Raw genomic sequence first — 19,149 nt, 5'->3', positions numbered from 1 at the left:
AGCTTCGATATTGTTAAAAGGCGTATAATTATTATTTCAAGGTGACCTTTGATGACTTATCACTATTGAAATGAAGAACAGTTCAAACAGTTTTATTTTCACAACATAGGCATTAGATATAGAAAACCACGAGCAAATACAAACATAAGAGAAATTGATATGGTTAGGAAATCTGTGTGAACATTTGGTAATTATAAATTAAAAGAAGTCATAATTACGAGTGCTAGGCATTCTCAAATAAGAAACACAAAGGTCGAATTCAAGTTGTGTATCAGAAAAAAATCTGACTTCATAAAATTAAAGCAAATTTAAATGTTTTATTCCAATTATGTTGTGTTTTGATGAGGATTTACCTCTTTGTTAGATCGTTCATTGAAATATCATAAAATTTATATAGTTTTCATAGAAACAAACACAAAAAGTTATAAAGAAAATTAGCTAAGTCTGCAAATTCATCACAACAAATAAACCTTAAAACAACTAAACCAGCTTGAGAATTTTAATGTATTTTGATTGGATGGATACTTGACAACAACACGGGAATCAAAATGAATAATTTTAAAAGTGACTGTATAAATGCACAATTCGATCGAAACAAAGTGAATTTCAAAATTTAAAAGAATTAAAAGAAGTCGAAATGTTAAAGATCAACTAAAGAAAAAACAGTCAACCAATCCAAATTAAAGATTTGCAAGACAAGAAAAACAATAGGCGTGCATATTCACAAGAGTTTTTCTTAGACAACAGAAAAAGCTTTTATCTACATTTAAAATGAAGTACATGAAATTATGTGCATTTACTAATTTTGTTCGAAAAAGAATATTTGCCAATGGAAGTTAAACACCAATCTATCGTCGTCTGAAAGAACGGACAAAAAAGATATAGAGATTTGGTTTTAATAAAACGAACTTGATAATTTATTGATAAGGTAGTTTTTTGGTCAAAGGGAAACTACGGCGATCGTGTGTTAAACATGATATGCTTGGCATTTGAAGTACCTGGTACTATTCCCGATTTTTGTTATTGTTGTATGATAATTGTTTGCATTGTTTAAAGTTTTTTTGTGTCCTATAATTCCTTATTTTGTGTCCATTTAAATCTCGTGTTTCTTTTGTTTAACCATTTCAGTTGTCCGTCTAACATAGTAACATATTTTTTCAAAAATAAATCATTTCATTTACTTCCAAACTTCCTGTTTTTCTCTTTACAACATTTAAGGAAACTATAACATTGCATTAAACGACCGTTATTGAACATCCATGTTAGTTATCAGACATATTACCCTGGATAAACGTTCAAATAAAATGAATGAGTTTCCGGTTGACATTTCTTTTGAATGTTTATAGATGACATGTTGGTCTTATTAACAACATAAAATGTATCTATTTGCATTTGAAACAGTCTGAGTAAAAATTAATTATTCTATGAAAAGATTTCGGATATCAATAACACGACCCATTTATTCCAAATAAGAACAAGAACGTAAATTTCTGGATGAGGAAGCAGTAATAACACTAGCAATTCATGATGTAACCAATGCGTTGGAAAATGTTATTTCTTTTAATATCTTTTGACTGTGGGGGTTGGAATAATAAGCTTATACGGAAAGAACATTTTTATTTGATATTTATCTTTTGTGCTTATACATTGATGTCCCGGAAAAAGACAAGTAATAAAATGATAATGCTGAGAAGTTATGTCATCATAGGCGTAGGTGATCATTTGTTTAGTTTGAACCATAGAATTATTTAAATATTCAAATTTTTGAAAAGTCTGCTGATCTTTTAATTCCCTATCCAGTAAATGACAGTATTAAGTTATTAAGCTATAAAAAGCCGTTTTGGAATTTTATTTTCTTGCCTAGACGTCATTTAGAAGATTTTGTGATTCCATCATATAGGCAAAGATAATCATAATAAATTTATTGTTATAGCTCATTCTAAATTTGTAATTTCCCTCTAAAGTCTGATACATGTGGTCATAATAAATAGAAAAGTAATTTTAGACAGTATTTCCTTTTATTATTGTTTCCTGGTGGATCAACATAGATTATTTTCATATTTAGTTTTGCCAGCTTTTCAACTATTGTACTATGCATTTGATTTTCAAATATGTTGCCTCGATCATCACTGAAGAGATATCAAATGTCAAAATCCCAGCTGATGCTGTAAAATTGGTACCTTTAATGTTAACTTCATCTGGGTCGATACCTCTGCCGATCAACTTTTATTTTCGATCGTATCATTAGCCAAGTAGCCAGAACTTTCAAGTATGTATATAGTTTTATTGAAATTTGCCGTTCTAAAATTTTGGAAATCTTTTTTAAATCAAGAAGAGTAAGTAAACCTAGTTGATTGCGAGCCAATAGGGAATCAATTTAGCAAAAGATCTTGAAACACATGTGTTATGTAAGAATTATACGTTCCGGCGCAAAACAAGTATAAAGTGTTATTTTTATTTACTAATACTGTGTTGTAACCTCAGTTGAATTCTCCGTTTTTAAATTTGGAAATTGCTAAGAAACTAAGGTTCCATCATCTTAGGCAAAGTTGACTTTGGACGAATTAAGCTATTCCTTTTATGTTTTTGGGTCATAAAGCTCCTTAGGTTTACAATTATATATTTATATATACGTCATTGACTTTCAAAAGTTTGGCTCTGAACGTTCCCGATGGAGGATAATCAAGAAAGCGATTCGGACACAACAAATGTAAAGTGTTATTTTCATTCATTGAGAATTGGCGTTCTTAATTCTAAGGATCAGACAGCTGACTTTCATTACCTTTGAGCATTGACTATAACAAAAAAAAAAAACACATCTGCAAAATAGAGGCGAAAGATACCACATGAACATTTAAACTCAAAGTCGAAAATAAACTGACAACGCCATGACAAAAAACGAAAAAATACCAAAAGACAAATAACAGTATACAAAACACAACATATGCAACTAGTAGAGACGACCGAAACATAGGGTACAAAATTAAGACAAAAGTTGTTTATAAATTAGTGTATTTTCAGATTTGCTATATGAATTAACAGGATATTTGATCTTGTATGTTTTCGTGACAATAAAGGCTTCTAACCCAGAAAAATGCGTGCATCATTGATAAAATTTCAATAAAATGTGTAAATTTGATTGTAGAATTTTCATGAGATTGATTGTAATGCATGAATTTATGCTGAATCCATTTCCAGCAAGTCACTTTAGATCGAATATCGTACATTTCAAATATAATGCACTGTAACGTACTGTTAAAATATCAGCGACAGGAATATAAGATACATTCAGAGCTCAATAAAGCTCATCAGTCTTTCTAGATTTTTACTAGTTTATATTATACACTACAAACATACTTAAATAAGTAGTAGTTTACATTGTTATTATACATGTTGAATATATTTCTTGAAAAACACAACAGTTCTACCGAATTGTTGATCTTTAGAACTAATTTCAACAACCATTTAAAAACGAAAAGTATTTCGCAAGTGTACTTATATTATGTGATGTATTATGGACATGAGGAGCAGTTACCCGCCAATTTTGAATCTATCCATCTGGTGAAAGAAACGAAAGCTTTAACGACACATTTTGTAAATGACCATTAATCTTTTGTCATTGTATTGTTAAGATAGTTTCGTTTTTCTTTACCACAAAAAGCCTAGTAATAACCTTACGGAATTTTCGAACATTTTGTAGATATGAAAATTGTTTTATACATATTGATCGATAGACAATTGTTATATATTTCTGTTGCGTAAGTGGACTCTATGGAGGATATTTAATATTTGGTTTTAAGGCGGTACTTCTGTATTTTTGCATTGACATAGTTTAAATTCTCTTTATATTTCCATTTATTTTAATATGAATGTAATCATGTAAGTTGATTGTTTTATGAATTTGGCCAAAATATACATATTATTCCATTCTTTTATTTGAAACAATCAATTGGGGTATTCATAAACTTCTAATACCATTTCGTGCTTGTATCATAGTAATGTTTTGTATTTTCGTTAATAATCTTATTTCAAATCAACAATTTTTTGAACAGCCTGTTGTTGATATGTCTTTAATATACTTTGTGAAATTCAGTTACTAAATGTATGGACTTAGAGCTCTTTAGAGCTTGACATATAGTAAAAATACTTGTGACTGTTAAAGAAGATATTTCAACCTAGATGTTTTGGTATTTGCCTTTATTGGGTTGTTGTCTCATTGACGAATCAACAACATGTTTCAATCATTTTCATTAAATTCATTTCTATGGAATCTAACATGTTTAATTTTGTGAAAGTTGATTTTAAGCTTTGACATGCAAATTAATATATTGCATATAGTTGTATCCTTATAAAATCTTTGAATTGAATTAGTTCTTTGTACTTTGATGTTACTTGTATTAGTACTTATATATTGAAAAAAAATTATTATGTATAAAAAGAATACTGAATTCTTTTTGATTAGATATTCAACAATATTTATTTATGTACTTTATTTAGATTGATAAAGAATTTATATGTAATTATGCGACATTTGCACAAATGATTAGCATACATGTAATAAGTAGTATACATTATGTCTTGTTGCAGATTTATCCAAAGTACTGTAACTTATAAAAGCTTTTTATTGAATTTAAATTCGACTGCAAAAGGCTTATTTGCATAGATCATTTAATAATGGTTGAATAATTCTCTATTTTTATAACTACTCCTATATTTTCCTGATATTGGATTTTGACTAAAGATATTGTGAATTGACTATTTGCTTATAAGTGACCTCAGATACAGTGCTAATCTTCGGAAATGTTTTTTTTGGCCAGGTTGCATGAAGTGCACATCTTGTTAATTTTTTATTCATCTTTGGTTAATGTCGGGTGGGTAAAATAATGTATATACCGGTTTTGTGTTATCAACTCTGTCTTCAACTTTCAACCGAAAGCAACCAAATTTTCAAGAATGTGTGCGTAAACAGTGAAAAATGTGCCACATTTTATCTATACATTTAACGAAGTTTTGCAGATTTCCACATGACGGAACAAAGTCAGTTTCAGCAGTATTAACTACAAAAACTTTGTATATATAAACGATAAATATCTAAAAACAAATCCTTAAATACCTGAACATAAACATAAAAAAAAGTGATCAAAGTATATTTTACCTTAGATAGTAACATACACATTTTACAGGGTCAAATTTTAATTATATGAACACTCTCCCTCAACCTTGTTGTCGCTATCAGTTGGAATAAACCAAAATTTACGAATGATAATTCTTATGGCCTTTTTGACTATTATTCCTTTAGGAATCTTACAGTTCAAACTTTTAAAAATTAAATCTGCTAGCTTATTTTATTTAAAACCAAAATCATTCGTTCTACATGGCAATGTCATGGCATATATTTTACGTTATTTCTCACGATAGTGTCTGACACTATTTCAGATTAGAAGTCCTAGAATTTAATGTCAAATAGACATATCTTAAGATATGATGATCGATGATGACCACTTCACTTTGACTAATATTTGTTCACACGCACAAGTTTAACATATTGATACATATATGCAGTTTATCCTCATTTATAAAATTACTGTCACATTTGACCGTAAATATTGATTTCAATTTTGAATCATTTCAGTTAACAGGGAAAATTATGAACAGAACCCCAAAGTCGTATTATTAGGTAATATTTCTCATTAATAGTTCATTTTTCAATCTGTGAGCTAAGCACGAAGGGAGATTGTCAAATGATTGGCAAACATAACTTAACCTTTCCATGCTTTGTGTGAATGCTTTCTAATATCATAGATAAGTGTTTATTTTTACTTTTATCAATTGAGTCTGAAGTAATAAATGTTCCCAAAGGATTAGAATTCACATGCAAAAGTATTGCATATTTTGTTCATTTCAAACCATTTCAAAGAGTGTGATTTTTGTCAATCTCCAGTTACATTCTAATAAATAGTATTGCGTTCGTATATGAAAAGGTTAAAAAAATTAAACAAAATCAAATTTTATTTGACTTTTATACAGATTTATAAATTGTATCTAGTAATTAAAAAAATACATTCAAACGATTTAAATCACAAATACAGATGTTTATATTTTCTAGTATGATTTCTCCTGCAGGATAAGGATGTTTATGTTTTTAAGTATGATTCCTCCTGCAGGATAAGGATGTTTATATTTTCCAGTATGATTCCTCCTGCAGGATAAGGATGTTTATATTTTCTAGTATGATTCCTCCTGCAGGATAAGGACGTTTATATTTTCTAGTATGATTCCTCCTGCAGGATAAGGATGTTTATGTTTTCTAGTATTTTTATCTCCTGCATGATAAGGATGTTTATGTTTTTAAGTATGATTCCTCCTGCAGGATAAGGATGTTTATGTTTTTAAGTATGATTCCTCCTGCAGGATAAGGATGTTTATATTTTCTAGTATGATTCCTCCTGCAGGATAAGGATGTTTATATTTTCTAGTATTTTTATCTCCTGTAGGACTTAAATAAAATTAGTATTTGTTCACCTGTCAAGCTTTTAAAGGTAATTAAGTTATAAGAGCTGACAAATTAAGGAATTCTAAAATTATCTATCTATCTATCTCTATAGTGGGATTTTATACTAGAAAGTTCCGTTTGTTTTTTCGGAATTGAAATTCAGTACAGATGTGTTATTGCTCACGATCGTGTGTTCCTGTACTGTTTATGGCTTTGGTGTTTTGTCTCTTCTCTGAAGTAATTTAACCAACAATAGATTGTAAGCCTGCATGATTTCATATCAGCAGGTGTAGAACTTTCAATAACTGTGAGCATTATTTCATACGGTAAAGTTAATTAGAGTTTTCTTTGTATGCTCGTTGTTGTTATCTATTCCAGTATTATTACAAGCCAAGTGCTTTACTTGTACTGGTTTTACTTGTATGTGTTTTATATACCATTTGATAGCCCACTGATCCCTAGAAATAATGATAAACAAATCCACCAAGAATATTACAGTTGGCAATCGTGTCAAGCTCAGCTCTTTTACATTTCAGACATAAATACGTTCACTAGTGCCATGATATACAACATTTCAGAATAAAGAATAAAAAATTGTTGGATTGAGCATTAGTTGTTATCTTTATTCTGAACATGTTTTGCCGAAATAGATAAAAAAAATCCTTCAGTAAATGATATATATCATTATATGTAAGTGCTTTAAAGTAGCCTTGGTTTTATAAAAGTGTGTTGTCGAACATTTCAAGTCCTATAAAATCATAATAGTTCAAGGTTCTTAAAATTGTATTTTAGACTTTAACTCCAAAAGTATGGTTTACCTGGCCTGTAAAAAAGAACAGAATTCAATACATTGAACATTGGTCTATTTGCATGTAGTAGTATTATATTGAGATTTAATATGGTAATCAAATTGAATTTATGAATATTATTTGCAATTTTGTAGCATTTCCTTTGGATATTGAATGTTGATGATATTACAATTACGTAAGATGCGTTATCACGTTTTTAGGTAATGATTTGTTTCCGTGAGAACCTGTCACCATTTTATACATCTTTATTAAAGTGAGAGTCAGTTTGTATTGACTATGCATGTATATTTAGACAGTTCAGAGAGTTTTCATCTTGTAATTTGCAGATTTTATTGTCTGGTACACATTACCTTGATTAAGTGATTTGTCACCATAACTAGAAAGAGTTATCACATCCATGGAAGTACAGTACATTTTAATCAGTTTTATTTTTTTATTTTTCATTATGTGACATAAACGTGTTTTTTTTTGTCGTTACTATTAAAAGTAAACGTCCATATGTATTTCGGCATTATCTTATTTCGAATACAATTTGCTAAGACGAATGTAAAACTAATTTAATGCACAAAGAGTTGTCTCATTGGCAATCATATGACATCTTCTTATTTTCATATTTTTGAATATTATGGTAAATTTATATAAGCTTGATATGACTTAATATGTTAAGATACTCAAAATAAATGCTTTTGACATCACATAAGTATAAAAAAAATGAACAAAATGTTTCCGGGATGATTATTTGATTTGTACAAATGTATCTTTCCTGTGGAAATATATGTTGTCTTAACTCAGAAATATACGAATCCTTTACCAATCTTGATACATATCAGATCCGATGTTTCCAACACGTGTATACGACGGCACAACCCTGGGTTATGTTCACAAACGTTTCGAACAATCATCCATACACCACAGATATATGTATGTTATATCGGCATTCTACAGTCTATGTTCCACATGTCAAACTCGAAATCGTCAGGAATCTAGACAAGCTATGAACAAATCCCACAATAGTAAATGAAAATGAAGTTATAGATCTTCCATTGACAAATTATTCCGTAAATTGAAGAAAAAAAACATTTAGATTACTGGTAATTGCGTACCAAAGCATGTATATAGTTCCTGATACTTGTGCTATGCTCAATGTTAATGACCTTCTGATAAAAAGTATGCTTCCTTATCGGATGTTGTACTTCTAAATAGATTTCATAATCCATCTGTCCAAAAATCGTTATTAATAGTATTGTTTTAATTGATACCATTGCAACATTGCTTCAGCATTGACATGATATATAATTCTACATTGCAAGAAATAACATACATGATATATATTTTTATAAATGGGGAGTAGAGCCCTATTACTGTTCACATAGACGGACATAGATTTTAAATGTTGTACATAACTACTATTGCATATAAGATTTTACGATGAGACCTCTTGAAACCTGTTAGGAGTGTTGTTTTTGAATTTTGTTTTTTTTAGTGTCAGTATCTAACAAATACGATAACTGCAGCTACATTATCTAGCTTCCTGCACAAGCGAGCACATTTTGTCCCTGTTTTCCCAATTAAAATTTGATTTTCCATTTTTTACTTTGTTCAAATTAGCAGTCATCCTGTTGCACTGTATATGTTGTTATTGTGTATTTTAATTTTACGGCATATGGTCTGGATAGGAAATTAGTTGGTTTAAACGCTCGTAAAACTGTTTTAACGGCGCAAAATTTAAGCTATTTGGATAGGCTTGATATTTGCCGTTGTTGTTTGTCTTTGGTTGTGTCTGTTTTTCCGGAAGATTCGGGGTGTTGGTGGTTGATGTGATCTATTGTACTCTGTGGTATTTAGGCGATTCATATTATCCCTTTTTATGTATTATCTAACTCTAACGTGTAGTTTTGAATAATTTCATATACTTAACGATAATGGTTAAGTTTCCCTTGTATTACTGCTATCTTATTGAATTTTTACTAAAAAGGGGCATTTTATAAGTGTACGAAATGGTACCAACTTAACTTTTTTTTATACATTTTTACATATATAAACACTATACATTACAATAAGAACACAACACTGATACTTATAACTTGAAGTACAACTTGGAAGGTATGAAAAGGTAATTTTTGTGACCCCTTGAATTCGAAAATAAAACAGTATTATAGTATTTTAAATCTATCAAATAGCATCCTTATATTTTGATAAATTATTAGTTCTTCAGAAAAATAAAATCTGTTTTTTTTTTAAATTTTATCTTAAATATTTGCATTTTAGTTGTACAAACTGCATAACCTGCCAACATAGCCTCACTGACTCTTTAATATTTAGATTTTAGCCGCGGCCTTACCCCAAACAGACATTTTGCTTCCAATGTCTTATATAAAGACTTTAACGTGGCTTAGATACGTTTGTGTAAAGCCTTGTCTTGTATCTATTAATTTAATATAAGTCACAAAACTATATCTTGATATCGTAAACTTATATATTTTTTATGCAAAGTGAATTAAATTTTGTCTTTTAATTCCTTTGAGTCCCAGATGTGATTTTCAAGCACTTTTGGTCCTCTAGTTTTGATATCTAAAGGATATGTTCATATTAAACCCTGTTTAGGTAAAAAGACAATATGATACTTTTAAAAGATAAAAAAATCTGATAACAACAGGTAACATGTTTGATGTATTTTTTATTACTTGATAAAGGTAGAGTACCATTATCTTAAGTCCTTACACAATGTTACACTTTAGTCGTAAAAAAATTGTTCCTTTCGAATACTTTTCTAGATTCCCTACCAAGAGCGCAATAGAGAGGTTAAGAATATGGACACACAACAAAAATGTTGTTTTGCATTTTTTTTACGTTATTTGTTAGCTTATTAAGAAAATTTAGATTAAACAGCGGTGGCACTGGACTTGCTTTGTAGTTTTACACTGAAACATTCATCGAGGACTTTATCTAATCAATCATTTTATTCTTGTAACAAAGCAACGTGGCTTTGTATGTAAAGCGTGTTAATTAAAACGGAAATCTCAATTCAGTGAATTCCTAAAGAAAATAATTTGATGTAAATCAAGAAATTAGCGTTTATTGTGTAAACAAGAATGTATATTGATGGTTCTGGCAGGTTAATACTCCCTACAATTTGTTTTAATTCTTTGTGTGAGGATACCAACCGTTAAAGTTCGCAGCTAGACGCGGGAGGCTTCGGTTTATCTTTTGTATTGTAAAGCAAATGTAGGTACAGTTGTATATCTTGTAAAACAAAATGATGATTTGTTTGATATCATGATAAAATCAAAGCTTTAGACAAAAAAAAAAAAAAAGAAAGAAAGAAAAGCAATGCCGACTGAAAACGTCTAGAAAACTTTTGTATAGAAATCATATGTTAATTATTGGATTAATTAGTTTTGGAGTGTAAACAATCTTTTGGATATTCTCTTGAAATTTGAATAACGTTCTTTTGATGGTCCTTTCAATTATGAAAGAGAGGCGAAATATACCAAAGGGATAGTCAAACTCATAAATCAAATATAAAAAACTGACAACGCCATGGCAAGAAAAAAGAAATAGACCACACACAACAAAGAACACTAAAGACTGATCAACACGAACCCCACCAATAACTTTGGGGATCTCAGGTGCTCCGGAAGAGTAAGCAGACTATTGAATTAAATGATCATTTGAAAAATCTGATCGCAGATTTGTTTGCTGCAACTCATATAAAGGTAATTAAAAAAAGGTGAATATGAAAGAAATACATGTACCTACTGGAACAGTGATAAGATGATTAAAGCTGTAATTTTTCTCCTTGACAACATCAATGTACGTTGCAGCAATAAAGTTTATCTACAGGTTGTAGGTATTCCTATGAGCACCAATTGCCCTTCATAGTAGACTTGTTCGTGTATTGTAAAGAGTCATAGAATATGGCCAAACTCGGTAGAGATTCGTCTAAAACCTTTTAGACTTCAATGATTGCAATCTATATACAATTGCTGAATTATTAATTCAGGGATTTAGTTAAGGATGTACACCTCTGAGGAGCCAAAAATTTCTAGAATTAAACTTTTTTTCTAAACCTGATTTTTTGGGTTTATATGACTGTAAGAAATTAATTGATGAAGAAAAAACCATATGGCGGTGCACTTCTCTTTTTTGCTACAGCCATTTGAAAGTACCAATTTTTCAACATTTTTTACCCATTTTTGGGCTATTATCATGAAGAAAAAAACACAGTTTCACAATTAATTTTTTTTTCATACTTCCACTAAATATGAAGTGGACGAATCTGAATAAATATCACTTACAAAAACTATAAGTTGGTGTTAATATTAGAAAGTTTTATAAAATTTTATTGCTCTTTTCGTGTCAAATTGATCATGCTGTCAATTTTGTAAATTTGTGATTTTTCTCTTTTGTTTAGAACAAAAAGCATATTATTTCAACTTCTTTGTTATAAATGATTGAAAAAATTGATATGGGATGTACATATTTTTGGTAAAACCATTTCTTTGTACCCTCAACCATTTTCTCAACATTTTGGCTGATGACCCTGACCGGATTGGTTATAAAATTTGAAAATTTTATTACTCAAAAACCACTTATTGTAAGTACATAATTTTTCACAGAGTTTAGTCTGATTATAATGTTTTTTAAATTCATTGATATTTTCCACTTGTATCACATGTTTTGGAAATAATTCCCGAACGAGATTTCAACCAGACTGAAACATCCGAAGAATACATCCTTAACATGGAGGGCTTAAAACTTTTATTAAATTTTCAGATAGGATTTGGTTTTGAAGTTTGGCTGTACTTGTTAAATTGTTATTACAAACTGGATATCTCATCATATTTATTATGGTAATGTTTTTTTATAAAGCTCCTACATGTAAACACCGAAATAAGATCTCTGAATGTTGTTTTTATCGGTTCTAGATTTTGTGTTTTATAAATTAAAACATGACTAGATATTTAGTGCTTTACAGTTATGAAAACTTATGGTCACATCTTGTCGATATTATGTACCTATATTGTGCATTGTACAATGTCATGCCTTTTCAAACTGTTTATGACGTCGTAGCATTAAATCTGTTTTATTTATTAGTTATTATTGGCTTTAAACAAGTTTTCAGTAACTGCGAGTACGGTGACCTATAGTTGCTTGCATCCACGTTATTTCGTGGATAGTTGTCCCAACGGCGATCATATCACATCTCCTTATTTCATATAGCGACAGCAGATAGAAAATATATTTTTATCGTTGTCTTTTTTCGCGACATTAATTGTTATAATACTGATTATTGTTCATCACATCATTATACGAATTAGATTTCTAAGAAATCTTTCCAAGGTGGTTCTGATTATATAAATCTTTTTAATAACATTGTTTATCTTTCAATTCCGGTGTAGTTAGCTCGTAGACAAATGAATTGTTTTATTTACTCTTACTTTCAATCCCCAATAGATTGTTATGTTACAATGTGTAATAACTAATATAAATTGGACATCGAGGTCTTAACATCTACGTTGACCGTGTCATCATTTTTTGTCTATCCCATAGCAAACCTGAAGATTACAGACACTTATAACAATGATAAATGGAAAGATAACGATGTATATTCTGACTGTCTGCTTCAATTTAAACCGAATTAGTATTTGATTGATCTCCCTAGAGATCAACACTGATTCCCTGTATAGTCACGGATTTTACAGCTCGTCAGATATACTATACATTTTAGTATTGATGCTTGTAAGAGTAGTTAAAGAACACTCGCTCAATTTATATAGTACGATATAATAATAATGGGGACATCTTAAGTTTAAATATATTTTCAAGATGTTATTGCTGACTCAAAACGAGTTTGCCTGCATAAAGAAACTTCCAAATACAAATAACTAATTTTATTCATCAAATGTGTGTCAAAAGGGCAAACAACTTTGAATATAACCATAACAAAACTTCTTTTAGGCTAAATGGAAAAAAAAAAAAAAAAAAAAAAAAAAAAAACAAATACCATAGCAGGAAGTTAGATTATGATGTATTTTGATGTGAAATTTACAACACCAAAAATTAATAGAATTATTATTTTGTTTTATAAGAATAACTGAAGGACAACAATAAAAGCAAACGTTCAATGCGATTATTTCAGATTTGCTTGCCAAAATAAAAAATGTCTAATGTAATACTCAAATCAGAGCTAATTTTACCTTGAAATATGACAAAGAAACTAACCTGTCATTGTCTTATATGTTGGTTTGTTTGTTTATGTACTTTTAAAATCTTTTTGTTGTTGGGTTACTGACTCATTGACGAATACCCAGTACATTCTTTCATTCACGGGATGACAATTTAAAATATAAACATGGCTTTTCAAATAACCTTAGGCTAAGTTTGTCCTATGTTCTATGTTCAATTGGAAAGTAATGTTGTTGGTTTTTATGAATTGTATATGATTTTCGCTGACGTAAACAAACAATTTTCTGTGCATGCATGTAAATTCTGGTAATGTGATTTTCAATCTCACGTTCATTTTTGTTTTAGATTCACACTGTTTATTTCAGATTGAAGCTTAGACATTCCATGTTATTCTTCTTTATATCAATACAAATATATTTTTTTCTATTCATTACAAGATATTAAGCAAAAATATCGAAAATTAAGATTTATTTTAAATCTATCAAAGGAGTATAGAAACGAATAACAATAATAATGAAACAAACAAATCTTGCTTAAGAATCATGTAAGACAAGATTTATTTTAAGTTTTTATTGGCCTGATGTAGCTATCATTTATTGCAAGTTCTAATATATCGGTGCTATGTGTCATTTTTCTCAGTTGTTTTTGTGGTTTGTGTCAATCTGATGAGTAGAAACTTTTTAAAATGATTTTAACAGTTTTTCGTTTGTATTGCCGTTGTCCATTGTCCTAGGTAAGGGGATCATTGAGTTTAACACCGCCATATACTTTATGTGCTTGTCACAAGTCAGGAGCCTGTAGGTCAGTGGCTGTAGTTGGTTGATATCTGTCATATTTGTTTTTCGTTTATTGTATTGTCATAACTAAGGTCGTTGGTTTTCTGTTTTGATTTGTTTTACATTTAATCATGTTAACGCCTTTTATTTCTGACTATACGATATGGATTTAACTCATTGTTGAAGGCCGTACGGTGACCTATTGATGTCTACATCTACGTCATGTGGTTTCTGATGGATAGTTGAATCATTGGCAATCAAACCAAATCTTCTTATTTTGATAAGCATCTTACCGATACTACACGAAGCATACTTTTATCAATGTTATTGTTTAAAAGTGCTAATGTTAGAAAAATATCATAAACTATAATCATATCTGTTTATTATTCTGTCAAAATTGTCATCTTGTTAATTAACTTCGCTGCCAATGACAAGCAAACTATTGTTTAACACGCACAATATTTTCATTGTATAAAAACTTAAAAATGACCTTGCAGTGGACATGTACAAAAAAAAGAGATGGAAGGTTATTATCAAAATTTGCATACATACATATTGTGAATAGACTTGATTATAAGCGTAGATTTGAAATATAAAGGTTGGATAATCTGAAAAAATGATAATGGGGATATGAAACGAAAAAGGAAAGTATGCTAGATACACCTACTGGAAATGTGAAGATATGATTGAAGCTTTAAATTTTCTCCTGGACAACATATATGTACGTTTCGGCGATAGAGTGTATCGACAAGTAGTAGGTATTCCTATGGGCACTAACTGCGCCCCTTTAATAGCAGATTTATTCCTGTATTGCTATGAATCTCAGTTTATGACCAAACTCAGTAAAGACACGTCATTGTTACATTTGGTTGATACATTCAACAATACCTTCCGTTATCTAGATGATATTTTTTCGTTCTCTAAATATACTACCGAAATTTACCCAATAGAACTTACTTTAACTAAATCTAACATAAACAGCAGTAGTTGTCCTTTTCTGGATTTGGACATTTCAATCTCTAAAGGAAAACTCCATACGAAAATTTACGACAAAAGAGACGATTTTTCATTCCCTATTGTTAATTTTCCTTTTTTAGACGGCGATGTTCCTTTGGCTCCATCATACGGTGTATAGATATCCCAACTCGTTCGTTATGCCCGTGTGTGTAGTGATGTCATAGATTTTAACGAACGTAATCAATGCATCACTGGTAAATTATTAAATCAAGGATTTCGTTACCATAAATTACGCAAAACTTTTGCTAAGTTCTTTCATAGATATAAAGATTTGATTAGTAAATTTGGCTGTACTTGTAGAAAACTGATTAAAAACGATATTTCACATCCCAAATTTTACGGTAATATTGTACTTAAAGCGCGGAAATCACTATGTGATCCGTGTAAACTCATCGAACCTTTAAACAAACTTATTAGTAAAGGTTATCTTACCAATGAGGATTTGATCTTTGAATATAGTTTACATTGGCACTAATATCGATTTTGTCATCAGCAAATTTAAACATAACTAAATTTGTATTTTTTTCAAGTGGGATGTATAAAGACACACCCACGTTCGTTTGGATCTATAAAGAGGTTAAACTCCTAACTATCCTACTGCCTGTCGATACATTTATTTTTGGCATTGCACTAGTCATGTCTTCTTTGACTGTTGATTTTAGTCTCTGATGCATGATTTTTTATTAATAATTGTTTTGGCTTTTAACTAGCTGTCAGTAACTGCGAGTACTCTCAAATCGTACTTTCTTGTTTATTTGACCTGTTGATACTAATTGTATTGCTTTTTTGTTATTTAATGTTATTCAGGGTTATATCTGGTCTATATACCAGCTTTGATAAGTGTTTGGTATAACTATAAATTTTCACTTCGTACTATGAACATCAAAATTATTTATTTTGTAAAAATACTTCCTTTCTCTATTGGTACTGTACACGTATACCTAACAACAAAATTGTTTTCATTTACCTGTGTTTAAAGTTATTGCAAATGGCTGATAGTTTTGTTCGAGCATATTGTTTTTCTTTAATTGTTAAACATTTCTTACCGATATAACATGTTACTTTTATTATTCTTCCCTTAGTTTATTTATTTTGTATTTACATTGTGTCATAGGTCAAATTTATTTGTTCAGTGTATGTTAAATGGTGTTAATATGTCCTTTGATTGAGTTAAGCTATTTCAGTTAATATTTTATAGTGTGTCTTTCTATGTTGTGATGTTACACTATTGTTTCAGAAAAAGGGTGAAGGTTTGGTACCATTAAAACGTTTAAACCTGCTGCATTTGTTTGCACCTGTCCTAAGTCAGGAATCTGATGTTCAGTAGTTGTCGTTTGTTGATGTGGTTCATAAGTGTTTCTCGTTTCTCGTTTTTTATATAGATTAGACCGTTGGTTTTCCCGTTTGAATGGTTTTACACTAGTAATTTTTGGGGGCCCTTTATAGCTTACTGTTCGGTGTGAGCCAAGGCTCCGTGTTGAAGACCGTACTGTGACCTATAATGGTTTACTTTTATAAATTTTGACTTGGATGGAGAGTTGTCTCATTGGCACTCATACCACATCTTCTTATATCTATATATGACACCATTTTGTTTTTCTTTAATAATAGTTCGGTCTACATGTTGTTTGATTCGAACATTAAAACAATTTGCATCCATTAATATAAATCTTACCAAGAAATAACAGTACAATAATTTGAATACAATATATGTTGCAGGGTATATACAGCCTCGTTATAACCAATCTCACCACGATGAACGCATAATTGACCGAGTAATATCAGTTACATATGAACATGGCCACTGGAGCAAACCATATTTTGATTGTGGAGGCGGAAATATCTGGATGATGACGTATACAGTACCATTTTTTGGTTATAAAAATGGATCTTTTAAATTTAAGTGAGTACCACTAATTAATATGAAAGTCTATACACCTTTATTGCAAATGTAATTATGACTTTTTTGTCTACCTTTGTCAAAAACTTAAAAGCATAATGGCCAGTATGGTACCGGCTACTTATGCTGAATGTAGTTACCGGCTATATATATATTTTCTTTACATTTTAGAATCGAAGATTGAATTGTGTATTAATGATAATAAAAAAACATTGCCGGAAGTTTATAGTAGTTTTGTGCATGCTTTCGTGTTTTCTTAAACAGTTAAACAGAGTTTTTAAGATAACAAAATGATGATATCGTCTTTTAATGTTCACCCTGATTTCGTTTAGACGTTTTCGAAGTAGTATTTTACAATTTTGTAAGTGAACACTTGCTGTTTGGGTACTTTGACCTATAATTGTTTACTCTGTACACATTGTGACTTTGGTAGAGAGTTGTCTCATTGGCACTCATACCACATCTTCTTATTTCTACATATCTCTTTTATGTTGTCTAATAAATGTATTTGGTTTTACGAGTTTAAAATATTGGGAATTAAATAAACTATTTGTTTAAAAGAACAGAAACTTTTGGATAGATAAAAAACCCGGTTCAATAACATATTCCTGAAGAATTTTAAACAAAAGTAGAATTGAATGTTGACGAACAGATATATTGCTTCTTCATTAAAATATTTAACGCATTTAGTAAAAGAATGCAATCTGGACTAAGTAATATCCCTTTTATGCAAATACAGTTTTATTCTTTAAGGTGATTTCGAAAAGAAAAGTTAACTTATTAGATTTACGATCTAGTGCTCGACTTTTATTAAATTGTTCTGACTAGAAGTAAACCGTCTGAACGATTTTTGTTGAGAATTTAATATCGGTATGACCTTTTGTTAAAGACTATCTAAATATACACAGTCTAAATAGAATCTGATATTAAATTTGTATAACCGTGGACGCTGTTGGAGATAAAGACTTCAATAACTGCCAAAGGAATTGAATAAAAGAGATATTTGTTCATCGTGTGGCCTAGTACAATAAATTTAGCAGATTTGTTTGTTTGGATAAATTCAGAAATGTTACAAGACAATATCTCACTTTAAAAACCCTTTAATTTCTTTGTTTTTAATTAAATCAAAAGTATCAGCAGGGTTTATATAAATTTTGGTCTTATTTTGTGTACTGAGATGCCTCCTTTATACCATATTCTAAGATATTTTATTAAAATGGAACGGAAGGATTGGAAACAATTTACCGATGAAATGTACAGTTTTTATAGTTGATTTCTTTGTCATGTTGGAATAGATGATAATTTAGACATACCTCTGAGGATCAAGATATTTAAAAACCGTTACAGGAGGAATGCAATAGTCTATTGCGTATTAAATTGGTGTTCTGGACCAAACATTATTGGATTACTAGTATTTTCTTTGGGGATACTACACTTAAAATACAACAACGCAAAATTCTTTTTACGCACACACGCTCGTCATAGATTTAGGTAAAGGATCATCATATTAGCTTAAACAGTAAGAGGTAATAGAAGAGTAACTTGTCAAACTTTTAATTTCAAATCTACAACTTTATATTATTTTGACAAAATTATAAACACCTTTAAAGGGTAGAAGGTTAAAATGATGTAGCGGTAATCAAAATCATTAGTAAATGAAAGACAGAAAACTTCACTGCAAAAGTAAAAATATAAATAAACAAATAACCGCCATCATAATACTGCCCAGAAATCTGAAGATTGAGCAAAACAAACCCCACCAAAATATTGAAGTGAACTCTGTAAAAGAATGCATTTCATATTCCAATGATGACCTCCGTAGTTTTACTCAAGACATGTGAATGAAAGACGATACGTCGCATGCAATGAGTAGAGTATGGTAATATGGCGAAGAGAAGTTAAACATTGACTTGATTCAACAAAGGGTAAACATAACGCTTTACCCTTCGAAATACATATTCTAAA

The 19,149-nt window shown here is 30.0% G+C and overlaps 1 protein-coding gene across 1 annotated transcript in view; it reads left to right on the top strand.

Annotated features, from left to right (window-relative positions):
• The window catches only part of LOC127701460 (probable G-protein coupled receptor 158), a 62,321-nt gene that overhangs the window by 3,279 nt on the left and 39,893 nt on the right, over nucleotides 1–19,149 (top strand). Inside the window, exon 2 of the mRNA XM_052205328.1 lies at nucleotides 17,004–17,187. Within this exon, the coding sequence (XP_052061288.1) occupies nucleotides 17,004–17,187 (184 nt within the window). The remainder of the gene's footprint in view (nucleotides 1–17,003; nucleotides 17,188–19,149) is intronic.

The sequence above is a fragment of the Mytilus californianus genome, unplaced genomic scaffold (genome assembly GCF_021869535.1).
Source record: "Mytilus californianus isolate M0D057914Y unplaced genomic scaffold, xbMytCali1.0.p SCAF_5, whole genome shotgun sequence".
Taxonomy (NCBI): domain Eukaryota; kingdom Metazoa; phylum Mollusca; class Bivalvia; order Mytilida; family Mytilidae; genus Mytilus; species Mytilus californianus.
This window is presented reverse-complemented; position numbering and strand designations above follow the sequence as displayed.